At 52.1% G+C, this 19,405-nt stretch overlaps 6 protein-coding genes across 6 annotated transcripts; 4 read left to right on the plus strand and 2 right to left on the minus strand.

The window, feature by feature from the left end:
- The first annotated feature begins 5,468 nt into the window (after positions 1–5,468).
- SMAC4_01464 (uncharacterized protein) lies at positions 5,469–6,752 on the plus strand. The gene has a single exon (XM_003352582.2). It carries the CDS (start codon positions 5,539–5,541, stop codon positions 6,622–6,624), a length of 1,086 nt encoding a protein of 361 aa, XP_003352630.1. The 5' UTR covers positions 5,469–5,538; the 3' UTR covers positions 6,625–6,752.
- A 347-nt stretch (positions 6,753–7,099) lies between these two features.
- SMAC4_01463 (uncharacterized protein) lies at positions 7,100–10,532 on the plus strand. Its single transcript, XM_066089594.1, has 5 exons — positions 7,100–7,828; positions 7,895–8,182; positions 8,339–8,622; positions 8,720–9,075; positions 9,195–10,532. Exons 1-5 carry the CDS (start codon positions 7,468–7,470, stop codon positions 10,096–10,098), a joined length of 2,193 nt encoding a protein of 730 aa, XP_065945773.1. The 5' UTR covers positions 7,100–7,467; the 3' UTR covers positions 10,099–10,532.
- A 1,838-nt stretch (positions 10,533–12,370) lies between these two features.
- Positions 12,371–13,120, plus strand: SMAC4_01462 (uncharacterized protein; the record flags this gene model as incomplete). The annotated part of the gene is made up of 1 exon (XM_003352580.1): positions 12,371–13,120. One exon carries the CDS (start codon positions 12,371–12,373, stop codon positions 13,118–13,120), a length of 750 nt encoding a protein of 249 aa, XP_003352628.1.
- A 90-nt stretch (positions 13,121–13,210) lies between these two features.
- Positions 13,211–14,272, minus strand: SMAC4_01461 (uncharacterized protein; the record flags this gene model as incomplete). Its single annotated transcript, XM_003352579.2, has 4 exons — positions 13,211–13,330; positions 13,389–13,814; positions 13,879–14,112; positions 14,203–14,272. The coding sequence occupies 3 exons, from the start codon at positions 14,270–14,272 to the stop codon at positions 13,441–13,443; spliced, it is 678 nt and encodes a 225-aa protein (XP_003352627.1). The 3' UTR covers positions 13,211–13,330; positions 13,389–13,440.
- A 468-nt stretch (positions 14,273–14,740) lies between these two features.
- Positions 14,741–15,795, plus strand: SMAC4_01460 (uncharacterized protein; the record flags this gene model as incomplete). The annotated part of the gene is made up of 2 exons (XM_003352578.2): positions 14,741–14,900; positions 14,982–15,795. Exons 1-2 carry the CDS (start codon positions 14,878–14,880, stop codon positions 15,793–15,795), a joined length of 837 nt encoding a protein of 278 aa, XP_003352626.1. The 5' UTR covers positions 14,741–14,877.
- An 85-nt stretch (positions 15,796–15,880) lies between these two features.
- SMAC4_01459 (uncharacterized protein) lies at positions 15,881–19,035 on the minus strand. Its single transcript, XM_003352577.2, has 4 exons — positions 18,214–19,035; positions 17,242–18,106; positions 16,625–17,169; positions 15,881–16,570 (listed from the first exon to the last, which is right to left on the minus strand). Exons 1-4 carry the CDS (start codon positions 18,488–18,490, stop codon positions 16,023–16,025), a joined length of 2,235 nt encoding a protein of 744 aa, XP_003352625.2. The 5' UTR covers positions 18,491–19,035; the 3' UTR covers positions 15,881–16,022.
- Between the last annotated feature and the right edge of the window lie 370 nt (positions 19,036–19,405).

Consider the following 19,405-nt stretch of genomic DNA (forward strand, 5'->3'; position numbering starts at 1 on the left):
GTCGTTTGTTAGACTGATCAATAAACAGGCATCCAGGCCTATAAGCTCTAGACACTTCCAATAATATCTTCATATACTACCGTCACTCGGTGGACGTCTTCGTTTTACTGATCTACCAGGCCCTCCCCAGCCCGTGATATGAGGCGATATGAACTGTCATCTGTCAAGCCCTCTATCCGCGACTTGCATGAGAAACGGCATGGCAGTGGAGGCAAGGTCAAGCTTGCCATGCTTTTGGTGATCGTGTTTAGGTCAGGTAATGTTACGCACACATGAACTGGTAACATTGAACCATTCTTCTATCAAAACATTCTGGGTCCGGGGTTCAAGGTGGGCAACAGATCCATGGCAGATTCATGGCAGATAGGTGTTCGTGGCCTGGAACGAGGGGTGAATGGTCTGGGCATCCACTTGAACACTTATCGACCGTTGAAAATTTGGTCTGTCTGTCGGTCATCGCCGGAGCAAGGCACTGCCTGCCACTCACTACGTCTGCTTCTTTCACATCCCGACACAAAGACGCGAGGGATGATAGTGTTGGATAGGTGGAGGTCGGAATGTTCTCGCTCAACGATTCCATTATTGGCCGCTGCAGTGCACTCACCCATTTCCCGTCCAGCCCGAAGAAACGAATGAACTGGTTTCCCGTTTTGTCATACACGGGGTGGACGGGCAACTCCCAAAACCGAGCTATTGGAATTGGGATAGCTGGGAAGAGCACCGGGACCGAACCGGAGGAGAGAAATCGACGGATGGACGGAACGGATGACACGTACGGGCAGGCCAGGGGGAAGGGGATTGTTTGCGAAGATGGAGCTGGAGTGTTGGGCAGACTGAAGCAAGAGGAAGGACGGATGGAATGAACGGGGATAACATTGAGGGGATGGAAGGAACGGCACGGAAAAGAAGTGCGACGTTCTTTTGTGGTACAGTATGGAAATCTGAGAGGAGTGAAGTTTGTCAGTCCGTCCCATGTTTCCAAACCGTTATGGTTGATCCTGGAACTTGGGAGAAGAGGGAAGGTCTTTGTGTTCCGTCCGCAACCGCACAACGCACGGAGCGAGTGATTTCTTTTGTTGCTTGTGCAACATTCTGGAGGCCTGAACTTGCTTCAATGTGCTTCAAATTCTTTGAGAGATCGGGAGTACAAAACCCTGATGATGTTGAATGGAAGGTTGAGACTTGTGCTTACGAGATTACCTGGTTGCCATCCAGGTTTAAGGGTGTTATTCCCTGGCTATCACAGTGCATTAGCGCTGGTACAAAGAATGGTCATGTTCTCTCCCGATTTTGAGGTTATTCTGTAGAAAAGTGATAGCATGCTGATATCTGTTAGTAACTTTGGAGACGGAAGTTGCGCTACTGACTGTGGAAAGAAAGAAGTAAGTACCTTGATAGGTCGTAGGACTGATCAACCCCATCATTAGGGCGCATTCTGCATTTCGTACAGTGGCCTTGTCGGATATCTCGGCTTCCAGGCCTTGAAGTTGGGGCACTAGGCATTGGCTGTGCTTGGTTGCCTTTCCGGTCGACGAACCACGTCTTGCAATCCCTCCTTATCAAGAAAGAAGGGAGGGGATCGACTTGAGGCTGCCTTCCGGACGATACATCATATCGTGGTGCTGGTGGTATCTTGGCATGTGTCGCCCGACATTGCTCTGTGTAACTCGGGTGCATCGTTGTGTTAGGGCTCGCAAGCATTGGTGTGACAAATGAGGTGATGTTCGGATTGATGAATCGCGATTCGTGGCCGGTTGTGAGAAGGTTGTCGCTATTGCTGTGCCTTTGGTGGAAATGACGGGCTTCTGTGCTTGGTACGTCTTGGTTGGCCGGAAACATTCCTTCCTCTGGCACTTTCCTCATGTTTTCAACGTTCAATATTCTCCATTGGAAGGATCAACCGTATCTAATGGGAGAAGCTTCGGATGTTTGATACGACCTTTACCTGATTTCTGCCCACGTTTTGGTCACAGCCTGCATGATAGACCTGCATGCACCTGCCTCACACCCCCGTTTTCTCTCCAGGGGGTTTTGATGGGACATTAGGATCTGAAGGGGAATGAGAAGTCAGAAATAACTATAAGAGCTTGCAATTTTATGCAGGCATAGCCGCAACAGTTCAGCAGTAATTGGGTTCGGTTATGATATGAACATCATAGCTGTATCTGGAGCGCCTCAGCCGCTGCAGGCTGTCCGTTTCGACTTTTTCACCGATCGATTTGACGCTTGGCGGCTTGCAGCCATGCACAACCGGGCGGCATTCGCCGACTGGAAGAGGCTCAACGCCAGCTCACTCCTCTCCTCTTGTGTCTCTCACCTGCTCTTCGGTCTTCCACACATACTCCACTCCTGTGTCTCTCTTCTCTGTTCGGTTCCTTCCTTGCACTTGTTCCATTATCGCGCTTGCCATTTGTTCATTGTGCCTGGTGCCTGGTGCCTTGCAGCGGAGCCGCAGTCGCGCCCGTATCCCCATTTGCCAATTCTCTGCATGAGACTTGCTCTGAGTGGAAGGAACGAGACGGAGTGAAGATCCGTGAAATTAAATGCAGTGGTGTGATCTCGGAGAAAAGTATCATGTCCCATCCCTTGCTGCCGATGGCGATAGATGACGGCAGTTGGGCAAAGTTTGGAAGGTGAGAGTTGCTACCACCCGTACCAATCTTCTTTCAACGACATGCATTTCTTCCTGGCTTCGGCCCGCTCCTGGTCCTTACCGTCCTCGACACAGTTGATGCGGAGACCTCGTAAACAAGGATGGTATGCTACTAGAAATATTGAAACTTGATGTACGTAGAATGTTGTTGTTGTTGTTGTTGTTGCTGTTGTAGCCATATCTTCCATTTACGAGAAGCGATGCTGATACACGCAACTGTTTTGGAGGGCTTAACTTTCCTTCATCAAGCATGCAACTCAAATGTGCAGCTGCGCTACTCAGGCCAGGACAAAGGTAGGAAAAAGTAGGTAAGCATCCTGTGACGAACCGTTACAAGCACAGGAGCATTATCGCTGGGATAGAACAATAGAGTAGCAGAGTAGTAGCCAAAAGGTACTGGTAGATTGTGATAGCTATTGCTTGCTGAAGAGCCCAGTATGCGCCGTTGCGCCGGTGAGGCCATTCCCGGCCACCCGGCCCCCCCCTTGGCCGTGGCCGTGGCGCGGCTCTGATTGGTCTATCTAACTGCTTACATAGGTGATCCCTTATTGGATTGTAACACATCCTTGACATGCGAGCGACGATAAGGCAACCGCGACCGGTCTCCGGCTCGACTTGGGAACTCTGCATTCACCGCTTTCTGCCTCGTCTGGAACGCCTTCTACTGTGTTGGCTCCAGTCGAAGCCCCAACTTTCAACAAGACTAGGACTTTGCAATTCAGCCTTATAGACACTTTCTGATACCACAGTAGGGAGATAGTGGAGACCTTTCGACGCCTGACCTAAACTTTAATTTTACCTTCTGCCAGGTGATTAATGTCTGAAACCGTATACCACGCTACTTTCTGCATCTGTAACAGCGTGACAGCCTTGCAGTTGGAGAGTTGAGGTGATTCTGAGGAAGAGCTGACCTTTGATCTCTGATAAGGACCCTGCTTCCAGACTGAACCTTCGAACTTCTTCCTTTTCACTCATCGCTGATATATTCATCGTGACAGTTAATTATCCAACCATCAGTTCACAGCAGGTAGGTGAACTGATCTTGCTCCCTTCTATACGGTATCGCGCTAATCTTTGCGGTGAGACGTAGTCTTCTAATCCTTCTTCAAGCCTTCCAAGACCTCAAAAAGGCATACCGAGAACAAGACCACACCTCGAAGACATTCCCAAGCCCATAACCAGCAAGACAAAACCCATCAAAGACGCGATCAGCTGCCTTTGCCAAAAATGCCTTTCTTCAAGTCAAACAACAAGGCCAAGGGCCACACCACGACCAGTACCCCGGCCCCGGTCGCACCATTTGACCCCTACTATGGGTTCTCCGACGGGTTTTCTGGCTCCCAGAGCCGTAGGGGGAGCGACTTCTCCGACTACCACTGCCAGTCCCCCTCGGAGGGCGGGCAACACATATGCGCCTGCAAGGTCTGCATGTGCGGCCAGAGTGTCCAGTACACCGGCGACATGTGCGAGGACTGCTCAAACAACAGGCACTGAGGGGGCAACAAGGGGCACCGCGAGTGGAGGAGAAGGTCACCTGCATCCACAAGGCCAACATCATGAAGCTCGCCGATGGACTCTTCCACGGCACCTTCAACCGCCTCGCCAAGGACTTCCCCCAGCTCGAGCGCAGGGGTTCTGAGTCCGGCATAGATACCGACAAGCCCGACGTTTGCTTCAACATCCACCAGCATATCCCCAAGTCACTCAAAGGTTACTACCAAGAAACCGGCGCCGGCCGTGACGGAGGAGTATTGCGTTCACGTATCGTTCTAGGTGTTAGGGATAGATGAAATGACATACATATTGTATAGATAGAAATTATGGACAAGGAAAAGGCGTTTTTCGATTTCTCAATGCCGTAACATGGGCAGGCCCATGTTCTCACAACTTCTAGCCCGTCAATTCCATCAATGATTTATTTACTTTACCCCTGAGATCGGATCCACTTGCTTGGCAACATTTTGCACTCGAGGGACACTCCCTCATATTGCTACAACTGCACGTCGGAAACGATCCATGGTACTTGATTCCATGTCATACGGTGTAGGCAGTTGCATCGCCAAATTGTTTTTCACTACCCAATATTATTATCGCGGCACGGTAATGAAGTCGTCTCTTCGCCCCCGAAACGTCGGTCACCAAGCGGGCCGCACGGGTCGGCAACGGGATGCACCGCTCTGCCCTGAGCTAGCTCCCACTCCCTAAATTTAGTGCAGATCACCCCATGAGGCACAGCACAGTCAATGCTTGGGACTGTCCGAATTAGATGGAAACAAAACGTTTGGTTTCGATCATTTCCCAATCGGTTTCGTGGCTTCGTTTCAAGGGCAAAAAACGGCGTGTTTGCTCCGAGTGTTCTTCCCCTTGTGATTCCCTACAGGAGCATGGATCGCTGTTTCTTCAGCGGATTCTTGGCGATGGCAGTCACAAGCAGACAAACCCCGCGACACTTCGTAAGCCAAGTGCTGCTTGGCACCTGGGCCTGGAGCTCCTGGAAAATAAATGTTAGTGGTTCAGAGGATGGGCAGGGGCAACTGCTAACAGATCTGATGCATCACGGGAAGGAGGATGGAGGAGCCAAGTTCCCGACTCTCGATTTAGAAACTGCGTTGTAATATCGCTTTGTTCAAGATCTTGGAAACATCTGCTTACTCCTTTGTAGACACGATTTCTCTTCTGTCATCATTTTGTATACCAACATTTGCTTGCACATTCCTCATTCGCGGTTCATCTCTGGTTCACCATCATCACAGCCCTACCTCTACACTTCATCCTTTGACCTCAAAATAGAGTTGCCCCTAAAGCGCACTATCAGCCGCTAGCCTGCCCCACTATCCTAGCATTTCCCCAACCCCTACGTCGACACTCACAGCGGGGCTACCACCATGAAAGTGGCCGTTTTCAGCGCGAAACCGTACGATAGGGAATATCTGTCCCAAGTACACGCTGCTCGGTACAGCCACGCAAACACGGACAACTCGCATGCACAGCACTCACAGATTCCTCGCACTGAGCTCGTTTTCCACGACTTCCCTCTCTCTGTCGAAACCGTTCCTCTCGCCGTTGGTGCCACTGCCGTCTGCGTCTTCGTCAACGACACGCTTAATGCGCCTGTCCTGAAGGCCCTCCGCCAAGAAGGCGTCCGAGCCATCCTCCTCCGCTGCGCCGGCTACAACAATGTCGATCTCGAGGAAGCCGAACGTCTAGGCTTCTTCGTCGCCAACGTCCCCTCGTACTCGCCCGAAGCCGTCGCCGAATTTGCCATTGCCCTGATCCAGACGCTCAACCGCAAGACGCACCGAGCCTTCAACCGCGTGCGCGAGGGCAACTTCAACCTCGACGGTCTGCTCGGCCGCACCCTCCATGGCAAGACAGTCGGTATTATTGGCACCGGCAAGATCGGCGTCAGCCTTGCTCGTATCCTCCAGGGCTTCGGCTGCAAGCTGATCGCCTACGACCCATATCCCACTGACGCCTTCAAGTCGTACGGCGAGTACGCCAGTCTTGATGAGCTGCTGCCGCAATGCGACTTTGTCTCTCTCCACTGTCCGTTGACAGACCAGACGAAGCATATCATCAATGAAAAGACACTCGCCAAGATGAAGAAGAACGCCATGCTCATCAACACGTCGCGTGGTGGGTTGATCAACACGAAGGCAGTCATTGACGCCCTCAAGAGTCATCAACTGGGTGGGCTCGCGCTTGATGTCTACGAGGGAGAAAGCGCCCTGTTTTACCAGGATCACAGTGGTCATATTATTCAGGACGATGAGCTCATGCGGTTGACTACGTTCCACAATGTGATCATTTGCGGACATCAGGCTTTCTTCACGGAGGAGGCGTTGACGGAGATTGCGGGGACGACGCTGCAAAATTTAGAGGATTTCATCAGGAGAGTGCCGTGCCATAACTCGCTGGTTGCCGAGGGCCATTTGCTCGCTCGGAGGGACTCTGTTCCTGTTCGGATTTGATGACGTGAAGACGTCGCGCCGTGGAATTTGAGAGCTGTAATTGTGGACACTGATGGTTTATGATTGCCTTCGACCGATATGCTCTTGTTCTTTGCCTACGATAGCTACGAATAGCTAACATCTCTCCTGAGCCGTTTGCTTTCCAGCCCAAGTGATTTGTCTTTCTCAGCCTTGGTCAAAATCTCTACAGGATTGACGAGGCCAGGAATTGGGCGTAGTCAAGAGAAGGGGTGTGCCCGGTTCCACAACTCACAGCATCACTATAACCTGGAATAAGCCCCCCCAGCCATGGCCTTTCATTGGATAGCGACACGGATCAACACCTTAGATACTATATGCATCCGCTTCCTCATTTGCCACAACGAGTCACACCATTACGCGACCTCCTGTTGAGTTCCAGAAAGATCGTTACAATGGTTCCTGCCTGTGTGTTCTGGTGCCTCTTTCGGACACACTATGCCTTAAATTTTTTTATTCCCAGGATGTAGCCCCCAATCCCTTTGATGATAAGGGCTACCATATGTCAGCCATGTTATGGTCAATTTCCGGCACCGCCTCCAACGGGCATCACGACGTGGCAATGCGAGTATGCCATGCAGCCCTGCGTTTAATTGACCTGCCTTTGGGCGGCTTTACGCTCAACATTAAGAAGGGATGAACACACTTATAGATAACATGCTGCTGCCTGTGGTCGACTTGATCCAGTTAGACGTTATCCTTCAGCCTTCTTCGCGCCGTGGCCCAGGAATTTAGAATTGCTTAAATTTCGGGCATTCATCCCACTTTACGATCTCTCTTGCTCTCATATTGTCTACCGTCTACCTCCAATCACGACAACTGATTATGGCTTCTTCAAGAGAAGAACTCCTTTCTCAACATCATCTACAGCAACTGAGCATCGATGACTATCAGGTTTATGAGTCACCCTCCTCGGAAAGCGAAGGCGAGAACTCTTTCCGCTATCACCCATCATTCGCATATGAGCCAGGGTATACGGAGGAGCCGCAGTCTTCACTCGATGAGCCTACTCCGCTGCAAAATCATCCACAACAACAACAACAACAGTTGTCAAGCAAAGATAATGAGCAGGAGAAGATCCAGGCAGCCGATGATGATGATGAATCCAAGAAATACCCCTGGATGTCAGGAGGGTTGAGGAGGTTTCCGTATTCGGCTCTTCTCCCTTTGGTTTTGAGCGTAGCTTGTAAGTCAACGGCCAAGACTTTTTCACATAACTGCAACGGCAAAGAGCAGCTAACACCACCAAAAGGTACCGGCGCGGCCATTTACATCGTGCTCTCAAGCGACGGCCAACCAGTCGACGGTCAATGGTCCGGCAAGATGCAGCCCGGTGTGCTTCTCGCTTACACCTCGACGTTTGCCAACACGTTCTTGGGGGTCGCGTTTGCCGAAGCCTCGGTGATATGTTTTTGGTCGAGAGCCGTGAAGAACGAGGGTATGCCGATCACGAATCTGCACTACTACTGGGCTGGCAGCACGGGCGTTGTGGGCGCGGTGAAGGCATTGAGTGGGAAGAGGGCTGTGCGGGTTAGTTTGGGTTCGTATATGGAGTTTCATTGTTTTGTTGTCTACCCTCATTTTGCACTTGGTTTACTGCCTACCCTGGGTTGACCACCCTATCGTCACATATGTACCGATCCTCGAGCTTTATCAAGCATCCCGACTATTGCTGATAATACTTTCATACACGCAGTTTGCCTCCTCGTGGCCATTACCTCCTTACTCCGCGGGCCTCTGATGCAGCGAGCGTCCTCTGTCCAGACAGTGAGCGTGCTGGACACGGGCAAGATTGACCTAGCGATCATGCCCAACGTAAGCAGTGACTGGGCCGGTTACGTGACCGACACTTCTCTGAGCGGATACGGCGGCGTTGACTTCAGCGCTGGCTTTGCCAGCGTCGCTCGCGAGTATCAGGCCAAAACGCCTATGCGGATTCCTGATGTGGCGGAGTGCGATAATTGTTCGATAAGTGTCCCGGTAAGTGATCGCCTTCAGGATTATGATTTCATATGGACTGAGAACACCCTACAAATACTTTGTTCCGAGCTAACCAACTACCCGCAATACTGCTCAGGCCTTCGGCTTCAACGTAGTCAACTGTTCTACATCCTACATCCCCTACAACCTAACCCTTCAATACAACAAGAACGGGACAACCGTTCTGAACAAAAACGTAACCGCGATCATCTTCAAGACCTACATTTCCTTTGATGCATTCCAGTATGGTCCTGAACCCGAGGACTTTCAGAATGGAATATCCGTCCAAGTCACGCACAAAAATTCCTCCTCGTGCCGCTTTGTGGGCAAAACCATTAGCCATAAGTGTCTGCTCACTCCAGTTTCGATGAAGTACAACATTTTCTTGGATAGAGGGAATGTGAGTTTTCAGTCGGGTACCAGTTGGAGGGATGATGAGCTTGTTGATAGATTGTAAGTTCTTTCCACTTCCCTTCCCTTTCGTTTAGTCGTCGTTGAATTCTTTTCTTCTCCATCGCCTTGCTCGACACTTTCAGGTTTTCTGACATCGTTACTAACCTTTTGGCTTTAAGTTTCTGGCCTCTAGCAATGCCAAGCCACTCCACCCTTCTTCCCCTACACTCCCTCGGCCAACTCCTTTTTGAGAGTTCAACAACCGTCATCTACGACGGGTTACTTCTCTTTCCTCAAAACATGGGTATCATGCCCGTTCTTTACAAGAAAGACTCCTCCAAAGACCCCGAAGAAGAAAAAGACCTCACAGGTATGCTCGGCGGTTACTCAGGCTGCACCTCGTCCTTCTCGGACCCCATGGACGACATCATCAACTCCTTCCGTGAAATCGCATTCCGGATGTCCATCCGCGCTGCGGCAGAACACAACTCTCTCCCTGAAGTCAAGAACGGGACGAAAACAGCGGTTATGCAAAGAAACGTGACGTATACGAGCGCCAGACAGGCGGCGCAGTACGCTGCTGATCGGAGCAAGCTGGGGGTCGGGGTTGTGGTTAGTTTGTTGGGGCCGGTGGCTACGTTGGGGCTGTTTTGGGGGTGGTGGAGGTTGGGGAGGGAGTTTAGTTTGAGCCCGTTAGAGGTTGTTGGGGCTTTTGTAGCAAGTTGTGAGAGGAGGGTCGGAGGGGACAGGAATGAGAAGAAGAAGGGTGGCTATGGAGAGTATGGCTCGGGGTCGGAGGGGAGTGAAACAAGGGTTAGTGCGGAAAAGGATGGACGGCGGGTAGGGCAGCAGCAACTGATGACTGATATTTTTAACGGGTGTAGTAGTAATGCTTCGGCTGGACAATTGGCCAAACATATTCGCAGGGGAGATATCAAGGGAACGGGTGATACCAGAGACACGGAGCCCATGATCCAATATGGTGTGGTGGATGGGAGAGGCCGACTTGGCTTTGCTATTTTGGACCCAGCAACAGCAGACCGTGAGATCGTCCGTCAGCCACGGCGAGGGGAGCTGCTATAGTGGCCCACAGAAGCAATGTCGTTTTGTCGTTCACATATTGGAGTGGCTTGAACATAGTGGGAGGTTGGCTACTACGGTTCTGTGACGGCGAAAGGGAAGAGAGCGTGTATGAATACACTTTGAGATGTACGGTGCTATTATGGCGATTGTTTGTAAAGGGAAATGGCCAGAGAAATAGCGAGAATTGACTCCCCAGCTCCTGGAAATGAAAAGCGACTTGGTTGCTAGAGCCCGAGAGGGCGAAAGCGCTTTGCCGTGGGAAAAGTGCAGGGTAAGCAGAGACTTGGATGACAGATACCGAGGAAGGGGCCAGAAGGGAAGTAGAAGACCAACAACCGAAGAAGAGAGAACGAGATAAGAAGGCAACAAAGAGTAGCCGCGAATAAAAATGCCCACAGCAGATATTCATCAACAGGTAGAGACTTATCCTCCACCACATTAGTATCCAGATAGACGAAGAAAGACACTAACAGTGCACCAGAACTAGTACCGACAGAAACCGTTGGAGGCAACTGAAGGACCTCCGAGCAAGCAAAGAAAGAAACAAAAAACACCCACACATTGCCACAGCACATGTGTGGTCCTTTAAGTCCGTCAGCACAGAGATTCACAAAGAGGTACGTGTACACACAAACACACCCGCCGGTATCCTGCGTGATCTCCCGTTACATAGTGATGTCCTGGTGTTCTGGGCCTGGTTTCCTGGTGTTCTACCATTCTGGTATCCCGTGGAGAGTGTTTCATGACAGAATCCTTCGAAAGTGGAATCCAGTGGGAGGTAAAAGTGGAAGAGGAAGGAAGACCAAAGGAGACTTGCTGCTCTTGATTCTGTATCTACCCAGCAGAGATAGAGTGTGGGGAGATACAGACGGCAGAGAATCTGGTGGAATGTGGAGAGCGGGATACTGACTGTGGCTTGATGGTCAAAGGCTAATCGACAATTCGGCATAGGTGATGTTGTAGGACCATCACAGGAACCATGAAAAAAGACGGGATGCAAGTGCTAGTGCCGTGCCATGTTTTTGTTCATGTACAGAACCGGCGGTGAGTAAGAAGAGAATCAAAGGAGAACATGGCTTCCAGAAGACTTCCTTCCACAGAGTAAGAGGGCAAGTGATGGTGAGAAGAGACCTGTAACTACTGCAGGATATCCGATAGTAAGGACAGACATAGGCGGATGGGTGAGGGGAAAGCTCCAAGCAGATGGGAGACAGCTACTGAGCTTCTCTACGATTGCTACTCCAGGAGTTTGCATCGCACAACCTTGTTACGCGGAGTTGCGCGGAGTTGCGCGGACGGATAGATGCAGGAGGAAAACGGGCATTCTTTGACTGGAACTGCAGTATTGATCATGGGACCCATGCGGTGTGAAGCGGTCAATGCCAGTTTTGCATATGACAGAGCCTATCGGTCGTTTATTTGCTTGAAGGAAATTATGATATCCGCTGGGATGTGCGTTATGAGTTGGTACATGGCGTTCTTTGAACGTCGATCGCTCGATTGGTTGATAATGGGACATCGAGTTTGGAGGTATGGGTATGTGCCTCTAATGGTGTTTCCTGCGTCTATTCGCCGTTGATCCGATAGTGTTGGAAAGGCAGAGCGCAGAGGGTTTCGATTTCCGTGCTAGAGGGCAAGTGATGGCCATATATTTGTGATTCCCTGGTTCCCCTGATTTCTGTAGTCGTCCTCTGCTGCCAAAACCTTCCCCGACCACTATAAATCTGGCACCGACATGAAAACAGCTGCGAGATACCGATTCTAACGTGTCGGAAAAGACCCGAACCCATCACCAGCGCCCATCACTCTCCAATGGGCGACGCCCTCCCCCAATTCCGTCTTCCCACGATTGCGTGCTCAAGACGGTACGACAGATTTCTCGTTAGCAGAGCGGTGCGATTGGCCCTCTATGGTTACCAGCGGTCTGCCACACAACGCCACTCATGCAGTTTGCCATGAGGGTGGGATGTCAAAAAGCCCAAGCTTGCCCTGGGCGTTCCGTGAGGAAAAGGTATCCCGAAGGATAGGACGGGGAACAGCGGGCCTTGATGCCCGGCGATGAAGCAAAGGCGGGATCGTCTGCCGGTAGGGCGATTAGGGCGAAACCCTTAGCTTCTGTTGCTCTCCCTCTTAAAGTCCGTTTCACCGGAATGTTGACCTTGATGATCTCTTCCTTTGCTTCAAATCCGCCAGAAATCCAACACTGCACTGGAGCAAGCTCGACAACCCCCGTACTTCTGGGCATTGGCAAAGGCATCCAACAGCTTAAAACATGGCCTACACCTTCCACCATAATGACACCCTTCATGTCGCTTCCGGCGACTGGTATCTTGACCATGACACCTTGACCGTTGTCTACCCTCCCTACATCGATTATGATGACGAGGGAGATGACGAAGGAGAGGATGAGGAATACCACGATTCCGCGTCAGTCATCATCGTTTACGACGGTACTGAAGACGAGACCAGCACTGCCGACACGCTTAGCATGGAGCTGTCTGGTTCACTCAGGGCCGTGTGGGCAGGCGAATCGAGCTCGGATTCCGACTCGGACAGCGACCATAGCGGATCGAGACGGGAGCGTGTTTCCGACATCACAACAATCAGCGTCTCGACTGGCGGCGATTTCCATATTAACGACATCGTATCGCAGCATAGCGAACTGACCATGGATGTCAGCTTCCCTTCGACAATATCGGAGCGAGACTTTGGCAGCATGGCTGAACTAGCGGCATTTCAGCCGTACACGAACTTCTTTATGGTTCCTGCCTTGGATCTGACGGGCGCGACCGACGTACACTCGGATGACGAGGACCTGGGGTGCAACCATGCGATAAGCGGAGTCGTGTGCCATTGTCTAACGGCTCGAAATCTTGATGCCGTCCAAGATATCCTAAAGGATCTGCGAAGGGCCGAAAGTCGAGAACTCAGAAGGCATGAGGCGGCTGAGTGGCGAAGCGAACCAGACCGAAGAAGCGAACAGGCGTGGGAGGAGTTGACAGTGGATCTCCGTTTCGAGTAGAGCACTTTTATCGACAAGCTTGTACTAATAACTTGAGGAGTAAGATATTGGGCGGTAAGTTTGAAAGGGCGGCTTCGTTTTTCGTCGGGACAGAATGTGATACCCGAGTTGGGAATGGGTTGGCGTGAGTGGCATGGCAAAGGTGCAGAGCCGGAAGGTATCGGGCGCTTGAGGAACACATGGTCGGGACAAAGAAGGATGGATATCAATCTAGGTGTATAATTAGCGCTCCGTTCGCTATTGATGATTTCCCAACAACGTAACTTACATGCAATTAATTATGATTCGCCCTCCTCTTTACTATTAGTGCCTTAGGTCTCCTACAGCCGATCGTCGGACTTCTTCCAGCCCACCGTGGACGTGACTCCCCCCACAGCTCCTAGGATGTTGTCCACAACGGACCCGATCAGGCCCCGTCCTCGTCTTGCCCTTGTACCATCACCACCGACACCACCAGCTCCAGCACTCGAAGAAGCCTCGTTGCCCATTGAGGGCAGGACATTGTCACTTGCAGACAAGCTGACAAAGAGGGCGAAGGGAACCAGCCATACGCAGATGCCGAAGTAGGATGCGATCTCGGTGAAGGTGGGAACGTTGGATGGCATGTCGTAGTACGAGGTCATTTTCTGGTAGGCGCGCTCTTGGTGACCCGAGAAGTGTTTGAACCACAGGTAATGGTTGACAAGAACGAGGACTGGTGGGAACAGCCAGTGTTAGCGTAGGCACGGATTAAAAAGGGCTTGTTTGCTCAAACTTACCGCATGACAAAACGAACAGCGGATCGGTCAATTTGACGTAGGGAAACCTCCGCATATTACCCAAGTAGACAACATGGGAGCCGACGCTGAGCAGTGTCAGGAAGAAGGGGAATCTATCGACGAGGCATAGTAGAAGCTGGATGACGATGATGGTGTAGATGAGTCGAGTAAGGAAGCGCTTGGCAACAACGGTATGTTCTTCGACGACCTCGGACAAATAATAGAGACCCGAGGCTGTAAGGCAATGGACGCCTTGTTAGCAACCTAATGAATGCATGCCGGTCGCCCACAGGAGCTTCAACTAGGAACCTCAACAGCACGTACCGATAGCCAGGGTCAGGAAACAGAAGCCCACGATGGAGCCGAGATAGCCAACAAGAGGCAGAATCCACATTTTTGAGAATATGTTGGGTCGGGTTGGAATTAGACGGGCATAATATGGGAACTGAGTGGTGGTGGTGTGGAGGTCAATTGGTTCTTTGTTGTTCTGGAGAAAGTGGAAGCTCAAGGCTCAGCTGCGGACGAGAGAACCCCTTGTATGGAGCTCCTGTCCCGGTCCCTATACTTGGTATGGTAGAGGTAGAGGTACTTACCCCCTGACGTGTTCAATTAAACAGACCGCGTTTAAAGTGGGGCCGCACTCGCCAGACCCGGCAATGTCATGTTATCATGGCCTGGAATTGGCGGCCGTTGAGGTACGATAAGATAAGGCTATCGATAAGCTGCCGCCAATCCCACCACTACCCCAGAACAACCCCACATCCGAAAGGGCCCATCGAAACTTTTTTGTGTCCCACCACACCGCTCGCCAGTAGCAACAGCAACAGCACCAAGGACCAGGCTGACCAGTAGCACCATCCTGTCCTGTCCATCCACCCAGCTGTCGGCGTATTTCCACCTCTCCTTGTCGCATTCCTGGATAAAGACCACTTCCGCCCTCCATCCTGTCGCTAGTTGTCTTGTCCTATAATACTGTCATCTCAATACAACTAGCCCAATATGTCTCGCCCCGAAGATACCCTGTAGGTTCACCACTCGACGACAACCTCGCGACAAGCACTTCCGCTCTCCTCATTCCCCAAAAACTAACCAAACAACACCAGCGCGGCCGATGTCCACTATGACGACACCGAAGCTCGCAAGTACACCACCTCCTCTCGTATCCAGAACATTCAGGCCTCCATGACCCGTCGTGCCCTCGAGCTCCTCGACCTCAAGTCCCCCGGTTTCATTCTCGACATCGGCTGCGGCAGTGGTCTCTCCGGCGAGATCCTCTCAGACGTCCCCGAAGATGAGGGCGGCCCCCACGTCTGGGTAGGCATGGACATCAGCCCTTCCATGTTGGACACGGCCCTACAGCGCGATGTCGAGGGCGATCTCTTCCTCGCAGACATCGGCCAAGGCGTGCCATTCCGCGCCGGTTCCTTTGACGCCGCCATCAGCATCAGTGCCATCCAGTGGCTCTGCAACGCCGAAACCAGCGACACCACCCCCTCCACCCGACTTTCGCGCTTTTTCAACGGCCTCTACGCCTCGCTAAAACGTGGCGGCAGAGCCGTCTGCCAGTTCTACCCCAAGAACGACGTACAAAAGCAGATGATTACCGCTGCCGCTGTCAAGGCTGGCTTCGGCGCCGGTCTGCTCGAGGACGACCCCAACACCAAGAACGTCAAGCTCTACCTCGTCCTCACCGTCGGCAAGGATGCCACCAACGGCAAGGACATCAGCGCTGTCGTCGAAAACATGGACGGCGTCGATATTCTCGACCAGAGAAAGAAGGGCAAGGCCGGCAAGGGCGACATGACGAAGGGCAGCAAGGGCTGGATCATCAAGAAGAAGGAACAGATGGAGCGCAAGGGCAAGATTGTCAAGGCCACCTCCAAGTACACTGGTCGCAAGCGTCGCATCGCCTTCTGAGCGTCACAGTACTGGTGGTCTTGTCTGTTATGTCTTGTTCACTTGTTTTCTGCATAGGGAAGGCGTTTGGGTGGGTGGCTACGGCGATGAAAAAATTTTGTTTCCTTTTGTTCTTGGATTTTGCCCATCTTTACACGGCAGAAATAACGATACCCGGTTTCATGATCCCATCACACAGGAAACACACATTCTTGCACCTTTCTTCCCTTCTAATGCTGGATCCCCGTTTAGATGTGATCCTCCGGGCCATGTCCGCAAGGCTTCCCCTCGGTGATCTCAGGATAGACCGTATACTGACGAGAGTAGTGCGGCAACCCTTCCTCATCGATAGTCACCTCCGTCGAAGCGACACTAACCTTGAGGTCCGGAACCTCCTCCATATTGTACTCATCGCCATTGAAGAGGGCCACCTTCCACTTCAAGTTGGCGCGCAGATGCGGGATGACATCCTCGGACTTGAGGCTCTGGAGCTCGCCACCAACGATATCCTGCAACAAGGCGGACGTCAAGGGGACTGTGCCTGAGACGACCAGACCGTTGGTGTTATCCTTGCGGCACTTGCCACACTGCGTTTCGGCGCTTCGCCCCAACACAGACACACGACCGACGCAGTTAAACTCTTGGTCCCAAGTCTCCGGGTCGGGATTGAACTCGCCGAGGAAGACGATGATACGGAAGGATTGGCCGAGAGCGTGCTTCTGGGCGCGGACGTTGACGATCCAATCGGTGTACTTGCCATCAGGGGCGAGGTACTTGAGGTTCTCCGGGATTGGGCCTGTTGAAGCTGTCAGCTCGGAGCCCCTATTTCTGTTCGAACGGGACATTGTACCTTTGGGAGTGATTGGCTCGGCCTTGGTCTCTTCAACATTGACCACCGGCTTCTGCACCTTTTCCTCGGCCTGATGGACCACACCATGAACCTTGGCAGCGATCTTCTTGACACCAGAAGCCTCAACAGCATGAGCAGCAGCCTCCGAAACAGCGTTCTTGCTCTTGCTCTTGCTCTCCTCACCGGCTGCTAGCGACTTCTTTAACGCAGGCGTCCGATCAGCGACATTATCAACAAAGTTAGCAAATACGTTGCTACCGTACAGCGCCGTGACAGATGTCCTGATGGCGGCCTGGTACTCTGCAACAGAAGAGTACTTCCACTTCTGCGTCTCAGGGTAGGCATAGCCAAATGTGGTGCTGTCCTTGACCTGCTCCGAGGTCCAGAAGTTGGCAGTAGACCTGTCCCAGAACGGCTCCAGAGGCGTATTCTTGCTCTGGCTTTCACCCTCTTGAGCGACGAAGGTCGAGTAAGGGGCAGGACGTGGGGTCATGAAGCTGGTTGGGTTGAGGTCTTGCCAGATGGACCAGAGGCGGTCGACGTTGCTGCAGTCGAGGGGTTTTCATGTCAGCAACGGCACTCTCTGCAAGAGGACGAGGAAGAGGACCACCACTCACATATGATGCAACCAGAACAACGGATCAAAAGACGACACTTCCAAACTGGACATGTGTCCATTGCCCCCCGTTCGATCATGAATCTCGTTATGCACATCCTCCAAGCTCCCGAAATCGCCCGGGCTCATGTTCGGATCCCACCTATTGTAACTGAAAGCATCAAAGTCCTTGTAGCTCAACAGCAACAGAGAAACATTGCTCCGCAAACTCGCCAGCTCGTTTTGCAGGATAGGCGCGATCCGCTCATCCCTTGACTCCCCCGTCACCCGATTCGGATACCGCACCGTGGTCTGGTACCGGCTCCAGGCGGCGCTGAAGTCACCGGGACTCGGGTTGACAGGATGGAAGTTGAACCGGTTCAGCGGGTTATTGATGCTCTTGGTCTTCCCGTCGACATCAACAACCCGAATCGTCTTTGCTGAAAGCGCCTCCGGGAACGCAGCCGTGCCGCGCGGGGGTTGACTAGCCCAGTCGAAATACGGCGCTCTGAACTCCTTGGCGGCAGCAACATATCTGGTTCTCAACCCGCCCTCAACAGGGAACTTTTGGGCCACGGCCTGGACGGATGCATATAGGGCTTGCTCGTACAAAGCCAGGTAGGGCCGGTGCCAGGTGATGAACAAAATGGAGGAGTGCGTGCAGTACCCCCCGAACCCGGAACTGCCGGGCTTGGACCAGTCGGTGTCGGAAGGGACGCCGCCCCACGGCTTGAAGGGCATGCCGTGGATGCCGGCTACTTGGTAGTAGGAGGCCAGCTGGGACTCGTCTAGACCCTGGAAGTGGGAGAGGCCGAGGAGGTAGAGGTTGAATTGATCTGGGTGATTGGCCTGGAGGTCGCGGAGTTCGTGGCGGAGGGGGACGGCTCCTGCTCGGTTGCAAGGGTTAGGTTAGTATGGGATATGATGGTAGTGGGATGGATGTATGTATGAAGGGGAAGGGAAGACAAGGGAAGGCAAGTGAAGGCAAGCTTACCATTGCTGGAAGGAGTGGTGGGAACACCGGTGATGGCGACCTTGATGTCGGTGCTCATGGTTACTGATGCTATTCGTAGTCTTGGTGTTTCTTGGTTCGGTGATGTGTACCGTTTGCTTGGTAGGTAGTCTCTCGTGTCGACACAACTGCTGATTACTGTTGATATAAACCCTTCTCCCCTCTCAAGATCAGCCCTCCACGCGGAAGAGACCAAAGTATATATACCCCTCAAACACAAGGCAGACAGACACCTTTCACAACTGACGTAAGTCGTCATCTTCCCGAGTCAACCCAGCCTACCGTACCTACCAAGACCCATGATCTTCCACAGTTCTAGTCGGCTATACCGCCCCCCCGCGGGCCATCATTTGTCGAGAAAAACGAACGAGTGACCCGTCAATCAATATGGCACAATAGGTATCAGCCGATTACCCCCTCTTCAGCCTCGTTAGAAAACATGTTTCTTTTCTTCTTCATCACCCATTCGGGTGTCTTGTTTCGAATATCCCCGATTCCTCGGTTGAGGGTTGAATGGTGGCGTCCACAAGTTTTGTCGTTAGTCGGAGTCGGTGTGTCAGTTGCGTAAAGGGTGTGTGTGTCTGGCGTAGGCAATAGGATTGCCGGCTCACAAAAGAGGCTCAGCTTTTGTCAAGCAATCCTGCAGTCAGATTCACATCTGCTACAGCTTTCTTCTTCAAGCCGCATGTCTTGCTTCTCCGCATTTTGTCCTACCAATTAGTTTTACTGTTTTGGTCTCTTCCTTCGAAAAAGCGGATCGTTTTATAAAGGAGTGTCATCGACTGGTCAAGTTCATATGTGACAATGTACCTTGAGCTTACCAGGCAACGAATCCTCCTTGAAGATCTCGGTACGTTTCTAGGAATATCTTTCGTATCCTGAACAGAACGGAAACCCATGATGTTGTGAATTAACGACGCCATCCCCGCGCAGCCAACAGCGGCGTAGCCTTCGACCACCTGTGTGTGAAACGAAAATGCTATGGGAGGGTCTCAAACTTTCGGAACGCCATCTTCTTCAGCCCTACACTTGCAGACTGGACCCTGCATGCCTAGGTGCTTACATGAAGGCTCTATGTGCCCTTCCCGTGAGTGGTTGACACCCGCACGACTCCGCCTTGCAACCTGCGCCGCGGCACGCGCGTCATGCCATGCTATGCTGTGCAGTATGCAAC

Source organism: Sordaria macrospora, chromosome 1 (genome assembly GCF_033870435.1).
Source record: "Sordaria macrospora chromosome 1, complete sequence".
Taxonomy (NCBI): Eukaryota; Fungi; Ascomycota; class Sordariomycetes; order Sordariales; family Sordariaceae; genus Sordaria; species Sordaria macrospora.

Excerpts from the sequence above, each read along its gene's own strand:
- SMAC4_01464 (XM_003352582.2), top strand. The coding sequence starts at position 5,539 with ATGAAAGTGGCCGTTTTCAGCGCGAAACCGTACGATAGGGAATATCTG.
- SMAC4_01463 (XM_066089594.1), top strand. The coding sequence starts at position 7,468 with ATGGCTTCTTCAAGAGAAGAACTCCTTTCTCAACATCATCTACAGCAA. Across the intron at positions 8,183-8,338 it reads GGCTGTGCGGGTTAGTTTGG|TTTGCCTCCTCGTGGCCATT; the intron begins GTTCGTATATGG and ends TCATACACGCAG. Across the intron at positions 9,076-9,194 it reads GATGAGCTTGTTGATAGATT|TTTCTGGCCTCTAGCAATGC; the intron begins GTAAGTTCTTTC and ends TTTGGCTTTAAG.
- SMAC4_01459 (XM_003352577.2), bottom strand. The coding sequence starts at position 18,490 with ATGACGACTTACGTCAGTTGTGAAAGGTGTCTGTCTGCCTTGTGTTTG. Across the intron at positions 18,107-18,213 it reads CACCACTCCTTCCAGCAATG|GAGCCGTCCCCCTCCGCCAC; the intron begins GTAAGCTTGCCT and ends GCAACCGAGCAG. Across the intron at positions 17,170-17,241 it reads TTGTTCTGGTTGCATCATAT|CAACGTCGACCGCCTCTGGT; the intron begins GTGAGTGGTGGT and ends CCTCGACTGCAG.